Raw genomic sequence first — 16,691 nt, 5'->3', positions numbered from 1 at the left:
ATCCGGAATACGAATGGAATACGCATGCGATACGCATGCGGTAGACCTGCGTTAGAGATGCGTGTCACGCTCGATATCCGAGCAAAAAACGCATGCGTATCGCACGAAACAAAAGTTACAGAATCGTATGCGTATCGCATGCGTTTCACGCATGCGATACGCACACTTTCACGCATGCGATACGCATGCGATACGCATGCATAATGTTTGTTGGGATCCGACAAAATCCGGACTAAAACTGCGCGCTACCAAATTTAAGTGGACGCTACTGAGATTCATAGCTGTTATATAATTTATCTATATGTTTCTAGTCATTCCATCGTCAGTTCTTACATTATACAAAATTTCAAACTTCAGTGATAAAATTTACGATAGCTAAGACGCGTTATTGGAGAGCTATCCTAGCTAAGGCCGTGGCTCCATGTCCGACAATCGTCGGATTTGAGAGTAGTGCATTAGCTCTCCTTAAACTCGTCATAACTTCCGTATTTTTTATCATTGAAGTTTGAAATTTTGTATTATGTGAGAATGGACGATGAACTAACTAGAAATATAAAAATAAAGTATATAAGTGCTATGGTTCAAGCTGGCGCGTGCTGGCGCGTGCTAGCGCGTGCTAGCGCGTGCTGGCGCGTAGTTTAGTCGGACCGGATAATCTTGACTTCCGGCCAGACGATAACATCAACAATTCGTCAGAACTGTACGAGCGTTCGCGGAACCTTTCCTACGCCGTAAATTACATGAAAATTAAGTCTTTAATGAGTGACAATTCTTAGGCTCTGGTTCAGATGTTGATATCTCTCGTAGTCATTCGGCTGGAAATTGCCGATGACTGCCAAAATCCGACCAATTTCAGTACCTACTGTGGTAAGAACGTCCTACACATCCTGTGGGAAACAACATAATTAGTGAAAGTGGAGTTTCACTTTCAGGATGATTCGCATTGTTGGCGTGTTTCGATTTTTTTTTTGTTTAGACACTTTTTAAAATGGTAGATTCGTGTTCAGTGGAAAAAGGTTTTTGTAATGGTTATAAGATTCAAGAGTTGAACTTGGAAGAGAACGGCAGAGAGACCGTTCACTTTCATGTTTGCTCTTTTAGTTTTAAACCTGGGGGTGGTTTCATGTCTTATGTCTTCAACTTACAAGTTTCTGCGGGACTGTTGACCTTTGATGCCGTTGAATTTTCATTTAAAATAGTTTGTGTGAATCCTGAATTTGTATACTTGAGGCATGTTACATTGTAACTTGTAAGTTGTAAAGTTCTGTAATCTGTATGAATACTATTTCAGTATTTGTATTCTTAGTTGTGGTCTCACTCTCATCGGTCCCTTAATAATTAGACCTCCTTTGCATTCATTATAATATGTGACTGTGAGTTATTTTGTTTGTAAGCTGTTAGAATAAAAAATCAAGAATGGTATTTAATAATAATACTTTATAGGAACGTTTATTATTGACATTATGACAAAACAAAATGTTACATTGACTAGTTCGTCGACCCAAAGGTCTTTGAACTTAAATGAAGTAGACAGACAAACAAAGATAAAGAACTTATATCAAGATCGTGTGGCTCGCTTGCAAAATGTTTGACTGTCTGTTTAAGCCAAAAAAAAATAGGTGTGGTTACGGTAACATAGCCCCAAAAAATAGGGTAGGTAGGTAGGCAATCACTTTTTTTTTTTAAACTTTTTTTTCTAATGTGTACAAATTAAACCTACTTGACAGGGAAATAAGTGTGCGACTCGGGCGCTTTCGCTTTCATTGCGTTTTCTGCACTCGTTTTCTGCACTCGTTTTCTTGGTTTTTGTGGGTTTTTTTGTTGACAAATGTAATAAAAAGTTATAGGGTCGGCCCCTAAAAATAGGGTAGGTCGGGTTACTGTAACCACACCTATTTTTTTTTTAGGCCTTATAAAGAGACCAAAAAGCAATGTACTCACGTTAAAATGACGAACACGGAACGAATAACAGCGACGTTTCGACCTAAGGGTCTTGACTTCAGGCACAAAAACACAAAAATACACACACAAAAAAGAAGAAGACAGACGATAGAACAGATAAAGAGGAGAATAACTGACAAAACAACTGCACTGCACAAACCAACAAATGACAAAGACAGAGAAGCAAGGGAAGCTACTCGAGGGTTTATAAGTTTATACTTCGAAGACTTTTGAGTCGACGTACCACTGCTACTACCAGTACTACTACTAGTAAAATGTAACGTTTTGTTTTGTCAATAAAAAATATTCCAATTTCCTACCATTCCTGTTTTTTTATTCTGAACTTTGCAACGTTGGCAGTCTCTCTGTTTTTGGATTTTTGCCAGCTGTTTGTTTTGTAAAACTGTCCAAATTACTTGTAAACAGTCCATATTTTAGGCTCTTGTGTTTCAGCACCCGCTTTCGACAGATCGGCAATCAAAGACAAAGAGAACAAAGCATCGTACGCTCTGGTGGCAAAACAGTTACCGTCCTCCAGTAAGGAGAGCACGCCCCCCAAGTCACAGCACGCCTGGACCAAAGAAGAACTGACTGAATACAGGGGCCTGAGGGAGAACAGTGACATCACGCTTGAGTTTCTGTCATTAGAAGGTAAAGACTAAAGTGCAGGCTGAGTTCTCTAGTGAAATTCCTTCCCATCCCTCCTGTCCATAGTGTCATTCTCTCTTGTTTTCTTGTTAAACTGCCTACAGCACAGCAAAACGCCGGCAGCTGGTCGAGTGGCAGTACAGTGGAACTCCCCTTTTAGGACCCCCCCCCCCCCCCCCCCCCCCTCCCTCCTTTTCAAGACCCTGTTTTCTTAGATTTTCTGTTTGTAACCTCTGTAAATTTACCTCCATTTTAAGACTCCGAGTCCTTTTTAAGACCTGATTTTCTCCGATTTTTTTTAGGTCTTAAAAGGGGGGTTCCACTGTAGTGTCATTCTCATTTTCTTGTTAACCAGCCTACAGCACAGCAAAACCGCGGGTGCCGGTTGAGTGGCCGTATCAACTATCATCGTAGCACAACGGGTTATGCTACGCTGATGGCAAAGCTGCACTGTGATTTCCGACTTGTCGTTATTATGGTTCATTCATTGCAGCCAAAGTTATTCAAAGAAATTTGAAAATGCCATCTTTATTGCACTTTGGACTAGGTGCGTTCCTTGTATACTGGAAAAAAAACATTTATAGAAATGGGTGGAATTAGACCCCTTCTGCCTTAGTAACTGTGTAAGTTGTAACCACCATTCTTAATATCTTAATATGTCCACATTTGTTACAGTAGAGATGCTGTACCTTTTCAATCTCTCATAATCAATTTTTTCTGACTTATTGAGCAATGTATATATCATTTTATATGACTGTGCACTATCCCTCCGCCCCCTCCCCCCTTACCCCGCCATAGTCCCCCTCCAGATTAGCTTTTTTTTAAAATATTTTTTTAAAATTTTATTTCTTTTATATACACATAAACACAACATAACATACAGCATACACAGAGTTTATCAACAAAGCGCATGTTTAAATACTTTTACGTTCCAATCTTCCCATCTGGTTGTGGTGTAAATTCTTTCCTTCATGTTTTCAGCAATTAAAGAGATGGAGAAAGAAGCCGAAGAAATGGAAACTCTGCAGAGGAAAGCGGAAGAGGCCAGAAAACGACAAACCAGCAAATCCAAGTCGCCGGAAACCAGCAAAGAAGCCTCGTCCAGAGAGCCGGAACGCAGCTCTTTCCGCCAGGTGAGGAGAAGTGAGAACCGTGACGATTCCGGCCAGGATTGCGATGAACCGGGACCGACTCCGGGGACCCCTGGGAGACGCCAGAAGAGCCGCAGCCCTCCCGGACACCTGTCGAAGGCCATTCACTTCATCAGTGGCAATCCCAGTGTGGAGCTTGTCAAGGGAATACTGCATCTCTACAAAGACAGGTGTGTATTGTTGATAAATGTTAGTTGCTGGAACGATGTAATTGACAAAAATACGTTACAATCACAAATATATCGACCCAACGGTCTTTTAAGTGAACAGACAAATTGACAGTCTCTTTGTTTTTACATTTAGTCAAGTTTTGACTAAATCTTTTAACATAGAGGGAGAATCGAGACGAGGGTCGTGGTGTATGTGTGTGTGTGTGTGTGTGTGTGTGTGTGTAGAGCGATTCAGACCAAACTACTGGACCGATCTTTATGAAATTTGACATGAGAGTTCCTGGGAATGATATCCCCGGACGTTTTTTTCTTTTTTTCGATAAATGTCTTTGATGACGTCATATCCGGCTTTTTGTAAAAGTTGAGGCGGCACTGTCACACCCTCATTTTTCAATCAAATTGATTGAAATTTTTGTAAAGCAATCTTCGACGAAGGCCGGACTTCGGTATTGCATTTCAGCTTGGTGGCTTAAAAATTAATTAATGACTTTGGTCATTAAAAATCTGAAAATTGTATTTAAAATTATTTTGTTATAAAACGACCCAAAATTACTTTTATCTTATTCTTCATCATGTTCTGATTCCAAAAACATATAAATATGTTATATTCGGATTAAAAACAAGCTCTGAAAATTAAAAATATAAAAATTATGATCAAAATTAAATTTCGGAAATCGTTTTAAAAACTATTTTATCTTATTCCTTGTCGGTTCCTGATTCCAAAAACATATAGATATGATATGTTTGGATTACAAACACGCTCAGAAAGTTAAAACGAAGAGAGGTACAGTAAAGCGTGCTATGAAGCAGAGCACAACCGCTACCGCACCAAACAGGCTCGTCACTTTCACTGCCTTTTGCACTAGCGACGGACTACGTTTAGTTTCATTCTGTGAGTTCCACAGCTTGACTAAATGTAGTAATTTCGCCTTACGCGACTTGTTCGATTTGAAGATCAATGTTTTCAGATAAGACCTGGATGTGGAATTGGAATGAAGGTGGTGATGAGTTTGTGTGTGTGTGTGTGTGTGTGTGTGTGTGTGTGTGTGTGTGTGTGTGTGTGTGTGTGTGTGTGTGTGTGTGTGTGAAGAGTATGATCCCAGAGAACTACTGGACAGATCTTCATGAAACTTTACATCCAAATTCTTCCAAATGATATCCCCAACTGTTTTTTAAGATTTATTTGTGGGTAGTTTTTTTCTTTTGATCAATCAAATGTCTTTGATGATGTCATAACCGGCTTTTCAAAAATGTTGAGGCGGCACTGTCATGTCCTCATGTTTTAGTCAAATTGATTGAAATTTTGGTCAAACATTCTTTGACTCGGTCTGAAATATGGGATTGCATTTTAGCATGGAAACTTAACAATTAGTTTATTCATCAAAAGTGTCAATAGAATTAAAAAAATTGTTGACAGCTTTAATCAATGAATTAATTTTGATTCCTGAACAATTCAACAAGGAATATTTAGTTATTTACCACAGTTTACTCTTTTACTGACATCTTTTTCCCGTTTCAGTCAGATGACGTCACTGGATGAAGACGTTCCTCGCAGTGAGATGCTTTGCATGATGGCCATTCCCGCTGCCTACACCATCCATGACCTCATCAAGTTCACTGCTCCTCTCAAGTTAGCTCATGCTATTTTAAACTATTTTGTCAAAGTACAGTGGAACCCCTACAATAGTTGTATACAAAGCATTACAGTGGAACCCCCCTTTGGGACCTCCAAAAATCTGAGAAAATTCGGTCTTAAAAAGGAGGGAGTCTTAAAATAGGGGTAATTTTACAGAGGTTATGAACAGAAAGTCTGAGAACACAAGGTCTTAAAAAGGAGGGAGTCTTAAAATGGGGGTAATTTTACAGAGGTTATGAACAGAAAGTCTGAGAACACAAGGTCTTAAAAAGGAGGGAGTCTTAAAATGGGGGTAATTTTACAGAGGTTATGAACAGAAAGTCTGAGAAAACTGGGTCTTAAAAAGGAGGGAGTCTTAAAATGGGGGTAATTTTACAGAGGTTATGAACAGAAAGTCTGAGAAAACAAGGTCTTAAATTGGCGGGGGCTTAAAAAGGGAGTTTTACGGTACATGTATTTACCTGAATTGACAACTTTCAATGTGCCCTTGATGTATTAATGAATACACCACACACGCACACATTGTTTGTTTGTTGTTTTTCTTCTTCTTCTTTATCATTGTTTCTTGAATGGTTGCTCACTAAAGCAAGTTACCCAGGACGTCAGATTATGTCCTACAGGCAGTGACATGGTAAAGGCTAAGACCTCCACTAGTCTGAGAAAACCAGGTTTTAAAAAAGGAGAGAGTCTTAAAATGGAGGTCAATTTACAAAGGTTGTGAAAAGAAAGTCTGAAAAAAACAAGGTCTAGAAAAGGAGGAGGTCTTAAACAATAAGGGGGGGGGGGGGGGGGGGCTGATCGCTGTATTTTATACTGACTTTAACATAATTTGAGTCCAGTTACCAAAAGTATCATGCTAAAGGCTTTATTTTATTCGTACAACATTACCAGCTATTGTGTTTTCAGCGTAGGAATAGGGCCCGATATTTAGACGAGACAAGTATAATGCCGACGAGTCGAAGACGAGTCGCATTATACTTGTTCGAGTCTAAATATCGGACCCTATTGCTACGATGAAAACACAATAGCGTTTATATAGCTATTCTGACATTAAATTCTGTGTTAAAATCATGTTTTTGTCAGCAACAAGTACCAGAATGGTCCATGTTGTTGATTGCAGACGACGGTTCCCTTTCCGCATGAAGCCACGGAAATAACATTGAAAAACCCACGGACATGTATTACGGAGAAAACTCGAGATAACCGGATGTTTGGCATTACGTCAATATGTTAGGAATCATATGACGTCATGACGTATCATGCTTGCCTACGTATATTGTATGTTCGAAAGTCTGACTTCTGTTAGGAATTCATGTGGTGAAGACTGTGGTAAATCTGTAGATGATAAGAGAACAAGGATTGTTTCAGAAGAAACAACTAAATGTTTCAGACCGGTAACTTCATTTCAACATTGCACTATACAATGGACGTTCTATGTGACAGGAGTTTGCTGATTTTGTGTTAAACATTGGAGATATCGTCTGCTAGAATCAGAGATAGGTCGCTTCAGATTGCAGCTTCTGGAAATGTGCAAGGTTTGTTGCCTGTTAAAGAACTGGATTTTACACGTAATGCTATGTCATGTACAGTAAGCAACAACAAAAACACACACACAGCAAATGGCATCGTCTGTCGACTAGTCACAGAAACAAACCTGGCGAGGTATGCGTGTACTTTATACACGTGGAAGAAACCGGAACCATGCGTCTTTGTTTACGACAATATGCTTTTGGATATTGAGAAAAATGGCCGACTTCCGCAGCATTATGCTTTGATGATCGGAAGAGACCATCCAATCACAGCCCCCGAATTCCCCCACGTGTTCATCAGAATAGCTATATAGCGTCATACTTTCTTCCGTCGTAGTTTGATAATTTAGAGATGGCATTCTTTGCTATAGTGTGTGTACACAGTGATCATTTTGAGAGATTTATCTCCAACATCTAACCCAAGCACCTTTAACAATAAACAAAACAAAATATAAACTTGTTGCTGCTTGGTTTCAGTGAGAGCATGGAGAGCATGCAAGTCTTGAGGGGAGCCGCTGTACGTAATCAATACATGCTGCTGATCAAGTTTAAAAACCAGGTAAGTGTCAGGTATTCAATCACCTTGTATCCTGATTACCAATACCTTTATAGTAGAATGGCTCTGCATTAAGAATGAACTGGATTTTAGCCTGATAGTGTTAGGGAAAATTTGTCTATTGGAATAAAAACAATTTTTTTTAAATCAAATAAAATGTAAGATTTTAATCGTTAACCCTACTTAATAGTGTTTGGTCTTGGGGAGCAAGATTCAAATTAAACAGACGAATTATTTCTGTATGTCTATAATCCTGAAAGGGTGAAAACCAGATTTACTCCCTCTGAAAAAAGGAATAGATTTTTTTTTTAATCAGATAACTGAAAATGTTATACATATCACTTTTTAATCTTTTGTAAAATATTTTGTCTGTATTTGGTGTCTTGTTTATACATGTAATAACTGCACATACTAAAATGAGTAGTGTACTGTACAATAATTAGATGGGTCTGACAAGAGAGGGCCTGGTAGCTCAGTTGGTAGAGCACTGGACTTGTGATCTGAGGGTCACGGGTTCGAATCCGGGCCGGGAGGGACACGGGTCAACTTCATGTGCAGACCCAGAGACGGTATCCAATTGTTCCACTCCTGTGTTGCCACTGTGGCACGTAAGAGACCTCGGTCATTCTGCCATAAGTGCAGATGGCTGATTACACCTAAACACACATACACCTGGGTAGCTCGACTCTGTTGCTGTTAGCTTTCCACTGGGAGGAAGTGACCCGAATTTACCAGCGATGGGACAATAAAGTAATGAAAATGAAGAGAAAAAAAATGAAAACAAACATACACCTGGGTAGCGCGACTCTGTTGCTGCTAGCTTTCCACTGGGTGGAAGCGACCCGAATTTACCAGCGATGGGACAATAAAGTAATGAAAAAAAAAATTAAATGAAAAATGATGTGTTTTACGTTTAACTGTTTTACTGTGCAGAATTCAGCCGATGAGTTTTACTCTTACTTCAACAGTCGGCCGTTCAACTCTATAGAGGAGGACGTGTGTCACCTTGTCTATGTTGCCAAGATTGAAATCGTCAAAGAGTCGGAGGTAAGGGTGTGATTTTCAGCATACAATGGACCCCCCCCCCTTTTCAGACCCTCCAGTTTAAGACCTATCCCCCTTCCCCTCCTTTCTTCTTCTTCTGCGTTCGTGGGCTGAAACTCCCACGTACACTCGTGTGTTTTTTTGCACGAGTGGAATTTTACGTGTATGACCATTTTTTACCCCGCCATTTAGGCAGCCATACGCCGTTTTCGGAGGAAGCATGCTGGGTATTTTCGTGTTTCTATAACCCACCGAACTCTGACATGGATTACAGGATCTTTTTCGTGCGCACTTGGTCTTGTGCTTGCGTGTACACACGGGGGGTGTTCGGACACCGAGGAGAGTCTGCACACAAAGTTGACTGTGAGAAATAAATGTCTCGCCGAACGTGGGGACGAACTCACGCTGACAGCGGCCAACTGGATACAAATCCAGCGCGCTACCGACTGAACTACATCCCCGCCCTGACTGAGCTACATCCCCGCCCTGACTGAGCTACATCCCCGCCCTGACTGAGCTACATCCCCGCCCTGACTGAGCTACATCCCCGCCCTGACTGAGCTACATCCCCTCCCTGACTGAGCTACATCCCCGCCCTGACTGAGCTACATCCCCGCCCTGACTGAGCTACATCCCCGCCCTGACTGAGCTACATCCCCGCCCTGACTGAGCTACATCCCCGCCCTGACTGAGCTACATCCCCGCCCTGACTGAGCTACATCCTCGCCCTGACTGAGCTACATCCCCGCCCTGACTGAGCTACATCCCCGCCCTGACTGAGCTACATCCCCGCCCTGACTGAGCTACATCCCCGCCCTGATTGAGCTACATCCCCGCCCTGACTGAGCTACATCCCCTCTCCTGACTGAGCTACATCCCCGCCCTGACTGAGCTACATCCCCGCCCTGACTGAGCTACATCCCCGCCCTGACTGAGCTACATCCCCTCCCTGACTGAGCTACATCCCCGCACTGACTGAGCTACATCCCCGCCCTGACTGAGCTACATCCCCGCCCTGACTGAGCTACATCCCCTCCCTGACTGAGCTACATCCCCGCCCTGACTGAGCTACATCCCCGCCCTGACTGAGCTACATCCCCGCCCTGATTGAGCTACATCCCCGCCCTGACTGAGCTACATCCCCTCTCCTGACTGAGCTACATCCCCGCCCTGACTGAGCTACATCCCCGCCCTGACTGAGCTACATCCCCGCCCTGACTGAGCTACATCCCCTCCCTGACTGAGCTACATCCCCGCCCTGACTGAGCTACATCCCCTCCCTGACTGAGCTACATCCCCGCCCTGACTGAGCTACATCCCCTCCCTGACTGAGCTACATCCCCGCCCTGACTGAGCTACATCCCCGCCCTGACTGAGCTACATCCCCGCCCTGATTGAGCTACATCCCCGCCCTGACTGAGCTACATCCCCTCTCCTGACTGAGCTACATCCCCGCCCTGACTGAGCTACATCCCCGCCCTGACTGAGCTACATCCCCGCCCTGACTGAGCTACATCCCCTCCCTGACTGAGCTACATCCCCGCACTGACTGAGCTACATCCCCTCCCTGACTGAGCTACATCCCCGCCCTGACTGAGCTACTTCCCCTCCCTGACTGAGCTACATCCCCGCCCTGACTGAGCTACATCCCCGCCCTGACTGAGCTACATCCCCGCCCTGACTGAGCTACATCCCCTCCCTGACTGAGCTACATCCCCGCCCTGACTGAGCTACATCCCCTCCCTGACTGAGCTACATCCCCGCCCTGACTGAGCTACATCCCCGCCCTGACTGAGCTACATCCCCGCCCTGACTGAGCTACATCCCCGCCCTGACTGAGCTACATCCCCGCCCCCTTCCCCTCCTTTTAGGACCTTGCTTTGTCAGATTTCCGTTTCATAACCTGTGTAGATTCACCCCCATTTTAACCCTAACAGCCCTGACTGCAGTGCAGGCTCAGCAGCCTCTCCAGCCTGGAGGGTTTTGGCACTGTAGTGCAAATCTGATGGGTACTTCACTAAAGCGCTTCTAACTCTGCAACTAATAGTTGTAGACACATAAAATTGTGTGTGTTGTATGATAAGTGCATGTTCTTACCTGTTGAGTAGCCGTCAGTACCTTCTGAAGTGTGTAAAGTTCAAAGAAATCCTTCTTCCAAGTCACAAACACAACACCAAAAAGTATGTAAACACACCACTCTGTCACAGTTGTTCCAACAAGTCACAGGATGTTTCTGTCTCACATTTGCATCGAAGCCCGCACACAGGTCTTGTGCACTCAAATCACCACTTGTTTCACTCGATTGAGACGAAGAAACGTCGCATTCGGCATCATAATCACTGTCATCGTCGAGAAAAATCTCGTCAAGAACCTGCCTCAACGAGTAGCGGCAATGGTTGCTCATATTTCACACTCAATCGGACGATTTTTGTTCGCCAAATTGCTCCAAACAAAGAAGAAGGAAGTGGGAACAGATTTACCTCCCTTGCGCGTGACCTGCCTTTATATTTAGATCAAAAAGAAGGTCAGAGAAGATGCGTGTCACCGCCCGACAGTTTGTCGGGCACAGGTGTTGAAAGCTGCTAAAGAGCGCCCGACAAACTGTCGGGCGCAGGGCGGAAAGAGTTAAGACTCCCTCTGTTTTAAGATCTGATTTTCTCACATTTGTGGAGGTCTGTAAAGGGGGTGTCCACTGTGCTTTTTGGAACCGGTGTAGGATCCGGTCCGGTCCCCCCTCTGAAGTAGTCCCCCGGGGGACCAATTCGTGGCAAAAACTGCTCTATAATGGTCCCCCCTTAGACATCCAGCCTCGTTTTTCTTAGGCATTCAAGCCATTTTCAATCTATATCTTCGTCCGGTATTATGTAGTGCACAGACAGCAATCTCTTTGTTTGACTATATTTTGCAGAAAATAAAATAGATCTGATTTATAATGCCGTTCAAAAGAAAAATCACATGAAATAAAATGAATAATAAATAAATACTGATAAGAAGAAATGAAAGCAGTCTCTGATTCTTTCCTTTCTTTTCTCTGAAATTGCTGGTAACATTACTAACATTGTAACAAGAAAAACGAGGCTGGATGTCTAAGGGGGGACCATTATAGAGCAGTTTTTGCCACGAATTGGTCCCCCGGGGGACTACTTCAGAGGGGGGACCGGACCGGATCCTACACCGGACTAGTCTCTCTTCATGGTTTGTAGTTGTACATTGCAGTTGTTTAAAATTATCTTAGATTAGACGAATCAAAATCTTGTACTGTTTACAGAGAGAAGAAATCCTCCAACAATTATTGACCACCTATAAATTGCTGTAGAATCAATTCTTAAACAAAAATCAAAATTGTTTGGATTTCTTGTATCTCAGAGCCAAGTACTACTGCTGGCGTCATGACATTTTAAAAAATGCTCAAGAGGATATCATAGCTAAAGTGCGCAGGACGTCTGAGAATGATCTCCAACAGTCTAGACGAGTGGTACCTTTGAAAATGTCTGAAGCTTGTTTTCATTGTTTTTCAGGGTGGCAGTTTACCTGTGCCAGGTTTAACAGAGCTACCACACTGTCCTGTTTGCCTGGAAAGAATGGTCAGTAAAAGCCCCATCTTCCCAACGTTCCCCACATCTCTCACCCCTCCTTTACACACACACGCACACACACACACACAGAGACACACACACACTCACGCATACACACGCATGCACACACACTCACACATACAACACATACACACAACCATCAGTTACCCTCACTGATTGCTGAAGTTGATAACCGCCACTTTCATCTGGTTACAAGGGTAACGAAACTTACTCCACTGTCTAGAACCTATCTGCAACAGAGCTGATAAAGCATATGAAGGTGATATTCTGTAATTGATATTTTATCTTCACATTTGCTCCCAAAAGAGTGGATTACTTCCCTGCATTTCTTGTCCCCTCTCTCTCATTGTGTTGCATTCCATACAATGTATTTCTGTATTTTATATGATTGAATTTATATTTTTAATGTGTGTCTGTCTTTATGTGTTGTATAAAGGACAGGTTGGAAGCATAGGCTTTGCCTAAAACCTTTATCCTTTTGTAATAAAGTTCTGAGTCTGAGTCTCTCTTTTCTCTCCTTTCTCTCTCGCTCTCTCTGTCTGTATCTCTCTCTCTGCCTCTCTCTCTCTCTCTCTCTCTCTCTCTCTCTCTCTCTCTCTCTCTCTCTCTCTCTCTCTCTCTCTCTCTCACACACACACACACTCATACACACACCATCAAACGCACACAGACACACACATGGCTTTGCAGACTTGAATACAGTAAGTGATGCATCCAATCTCATTTTCAGGAAGAGTCACAGATGCCTCTCTCTCTCTCTCTCTCTCTCTCTCTCTCTCTCTCTCTCTCTCTCTCTCTCTCTCTCTCTCTCTCTCTCTCTCTCTCTCTCTCTCTCTCTCTCTCTCTCTCTCTCTCTCTCTCTCTCTCTCTCTCTCTCTCTCTCTCTCTTTCTCTTTCTCTCCCTCTTTCTCTCCCTCTCCCTCCCTCACATTGATTATGCCTCTGTCATCTGGGATGGCTGTAGTGATGCATTATTCAAAACTATAAATTCTCGTCATCGTAGGTCAGCTAAACTCATTCTGCCTGACCCATCACTAACTACTGACGCAAAACTGACAGCCCTCAATATACCTCAACTTAAACAACAGCTTTTATTTAATAAATCAGTTTTCATGCACAAGATCCTACATGACCAAGCACCCGAATATCTAACTCACTTGTTTCAATCAACACCTTCTCGGTATTCCACTTTCAAGCATAATCTGGCCTGCCCGAAGCCACGCATTGACATATTTAAAACTAGTCTTTCATACTCGGGAGCTTATGTCTGGAACTCCCTACCTACATGCTTAAAATCGACCAGTAACCTTAAAACATTCAAAACACATCTGCAAAAATACATTCAAACATCACTTTAATGTAATGTGCCTGGTTGCTCAAACGTATGTGTGCCTTTTATCCTTCTGAAAATGTGCATGTATGTGTCTTGCGTCAACTTGGTGTGATAAGAATACATTCTCGTGTATTACTCCTTCTAGTATCTAAGATAGTATTACTGCATTTTATATTGGCATGGTGATTCCTTCATAATGTAAGATGGTATATATTAGATCATGAACTTTTTTTTTATTTTTTTTTATTTTTTTTTTTTACTTTGCTACCTGATCCTTTATTTGGTTAGTGTGTCGTGTTATGTTGGCTTGCCTTATAAGTTAGTTGATCTTCTCTGTGTGTGTGCGTGTGCGTGTGCGTGTATATATGTGTGTGTGTGTGTGTGTGTGTTCTGATATATATGTACGGTTGTACTGCCCGTATTGTGATATCTGTATATCACATATCAGTAAAAAATGATCTTATTCTTATATTACTATTATTGCGTGAGTCTGCGTTTCATCATAAAAAGTTTGTTCCTATGTATTCCCATTTCGATTATAACCATTTTGCTTAGATCAGGACTAGCTGTAAGAAAGGTCCTACGGACCTAATGCTATCTTTCCTGTAATAAAGTTCAAGTTCAAGTTCAAGTTCAAGTTTCTCTCTCTCTTTCTCTCTCTCTCTCTCTCTCTCTCTCTCTCTCTCTCTCTCTCTCTCTCTCTCTCTCTCTCTCTCTTTCTTTCTCTCCCTCTCTCTCTCTCTCTCTTTCTCTTTCTCTCCCTCTCTCTCTCTCTCTTTCTCTTTCTCTCCCTCTCTCTGTATTTATGTTGCGATTTTCCATCATCACTTCATCATCATCATCATCATCATCATCATCATCATCATCATCATCATCATCATCATTATCATTTACACCATATAATCATTATTAGCATTAGTGTAAACGTTGGTATCGTTGTCACGATCGGGTGACAGAGACCAAGAAAGTGTCACTCAGTGGAGTGCCTGTTCTTGGTCGATTATGATAGAAAGCGCCTGTACGTGATATTGGGCTACAGCAGAGTTTGCTGACAGTGCTCAATGAACACGGAGGGTTTGCTGCGCACGAGTTTTACAGTGGAGGTTTCTGCTGTCATAGGGCTGACGGTTTTTCGCTGACAGCGCACACGGGATTTTCAGGGATTGAGTTTCTCGTGTCTTTTTTCTGCTTGGGGAGGCAGAATTGTGTATAGCTGGACTGGTTTTGTGACAAGGTCAGTCACGTGTTATTGGCTAGGTTGTCTGAGAGAGGCACAAGGACGGCGCACTTGACACCCAGCGGCAGAAGGGGAAGGATCTAATACACAGTTTCTAGAGTATGATGGTTTTTCACCGAGTATTATATTCGGCACTCTAAGGGAACTTCCACCAATTATTTCTTCTCTCTGCCACGTATTTTGCTGAGGACAAGTCGTCAACTTTCCTTCGTCGGCGATGGCTTTCGCATAAGGATTCGACAAGGGGTTCTGGACGTTTTTGGTCACTGTTGACGAACAGAGGCTGTTCCAGGGAGGAAGCGGATTTTTGCTTCCATGAGAGTACAATCATAGGCTTTTGAGGTAATAAATCATTATTTAACGCTGTTGATGAGTCTGTGTTTGTGGAATGAAATACTCTCTGTTGTTCTTTCCAGGTTAGCGCATAATTTACTCTCTGTGACGCTAAAATACTAATCTGTATATGGTTTTTGCAGATAGGGAGAGAAGGACGGAAAATGGCTGTTTTGTTGTTGTAAAAAGTCCGTTTTGTGCAGGCCCACGTGCTCGATGAGATATTTAAAGATGACATGTTTTAAGGTGGTGGGTGAGGGGTAGCTGACATGTTTAGTGCACCGATGCTTTCTGTTTGCAGCCTTCGTTCGTTTCGGTTCGTTTTCCTGTAACCGCTGCACGGCTGCCTTTGGCGGGACACTGCTAGCTGCAGACGTTGGAGCTGGGACCTGAGGAAGCTACGCTAACCGGCTAACCAGCAGACCGGCTAACCAGCGAACCGGCTAACCAGCAACCCGGCTAACCAGCGAACCGGCTAACCAGCAACCCGGCTAACCAGCATACCGGCTAACCAGCATACAGAAAGAAAGCTAAGTGCACCGTGTCTTACGCACCCCGTTGACCACCGTTGTCTTTTCTTATCTGTGATTTCATTGGAGTAGTGACAACGTGGGGTGTGTGACCCCTGCATGAACTAGAGCTTTTTGAACAGAACATTCTCATTTGACTGTATTTACACGGGATCAGCGTGTTACTATAATTTTCTATATACTACTGGCATTTTGTCAGTGATCACGGGTTTTTTACGTGTTGAGAACGTAAAAGGAACATATTTTGAGTGAAGGCTCGAGGGAGGTGGTGAGTTTATACATAAACAGGCGTCTGAAACTTATCCTTTTGTTGACTCTATTTAATTGTATGACTGCGAGAGTGGATCGTGGTGTGGTTAGTTAATTAGTAGTAATTAACCGGTTCATAATCACCTTAAGTGATATATTGAAACGTGACAATCGTGTGAATTTTACCGTCGATCACTTTCCATGTGTTAACATGTTGCATGTTTTCGCTTTCGATTTGTATGTTGCTTACTTTGCCATTTTATTGTTTATGTTTATTTGCTTGTTTGCTTACTTGTCGATTGTTTGCTGGTTCGTTCGTTTACTTTGTTTATTTGTCATGTTGCTTTACTTGTTTATCATTTATTAGATATTTGTATTAGAAGTAAGGACCGGTTGTAAGAAAAGGCGTCGCCTTAAACCTCTATCCTTGAAAAATAAAGTTCCATCATCATCTCTCTCTCTCTCTCTCTCTCTCTCTCTCTCTCTCTCTCTCTCTCCCCCTCTCTCCCTCTCTCCCTCTCTCTCCCCTTCCTCTCTTCTCTCTCTCGCACACTCATACACACACCATCAAACGCACACAGACACACACATGGCTATGCAGACTTGAATACAGTAAGTGATGCATCCGATGTCATTTTCAGGAAGAGTCGGTGGACGGTGTGTTGACCGTGCTGTGTAACCATTCCTTCCACATGTCCTGTCTAGCCCAGTGGGGCGACACCACGTAAGTGACAACGA

The 16,691-nt window shown here is 42.8% G+C and overlaps 1 protein-coding gene across 1 annotated transcript in view; it reads left to right on the top strand.

Annotated features, from left to right (window-relative positions):
* The first annotated feature begins 671 nt into the window (after positions 1-671).
* The window catches only part of LOC138976231 (BRCA1-associated protein-like), a 29,701-nt gene continuing 13,681 nt past the window's right edge, over positions 672-16,691 (top strand). Inside the window, exons 1-8 of the mRNA XM_070349065.1 lie at positions 672-867; positions 2,395-2,592; positions 3,571-3,910; positions 5,430-5,540; positions 7,553-7,634; positions 8,565-8,678; positions 12,194-12,259; positions 16,595-16,677. Of these exons, the coding sequence (XP_070205166.1) occupies positions 789-867; positions 2,395-2,592; positions 3,571-3,910; positions 5,430-5,540; positions 7,553-7,634; positions 8,565-8,678; positions 12,194-12,259; positions 16,595-16,677 (1,073 nt within the window). The 5' untranslated portion in view covers positions 672-788. The remainder of the gene's footprint in view (positions 868-2,394; positions 2,593-3,570; positions 3,911-5,429; positions 5,541-7,552; positions 7,635-8,564; positions 8,679-12,193; positions 12,260-16,594; positions 16,678-16,691) is intronic.

The sequence above is a fragment of the Littorina saxatilis genome, linkage group LG9, assembly GCF_037325665.1.
Source record: "Littorina saxatilis isolate snail1 linkage group LG9, US_GU_Lsax_2.0, whole genome shotgun sequence".
Classification (NCBI taxonomy): domain Eukaryota; kingdom Metazoa; phylum Mollusca; class Gastropoda; order Littorinimorpha; family Littorinidae; genus Littorina; species Littorina saxatilis.
Note: the sequence above shows the minus strand (reverse complement) of the source record. Positions and strands in the feature narration are given on the sequence as shown.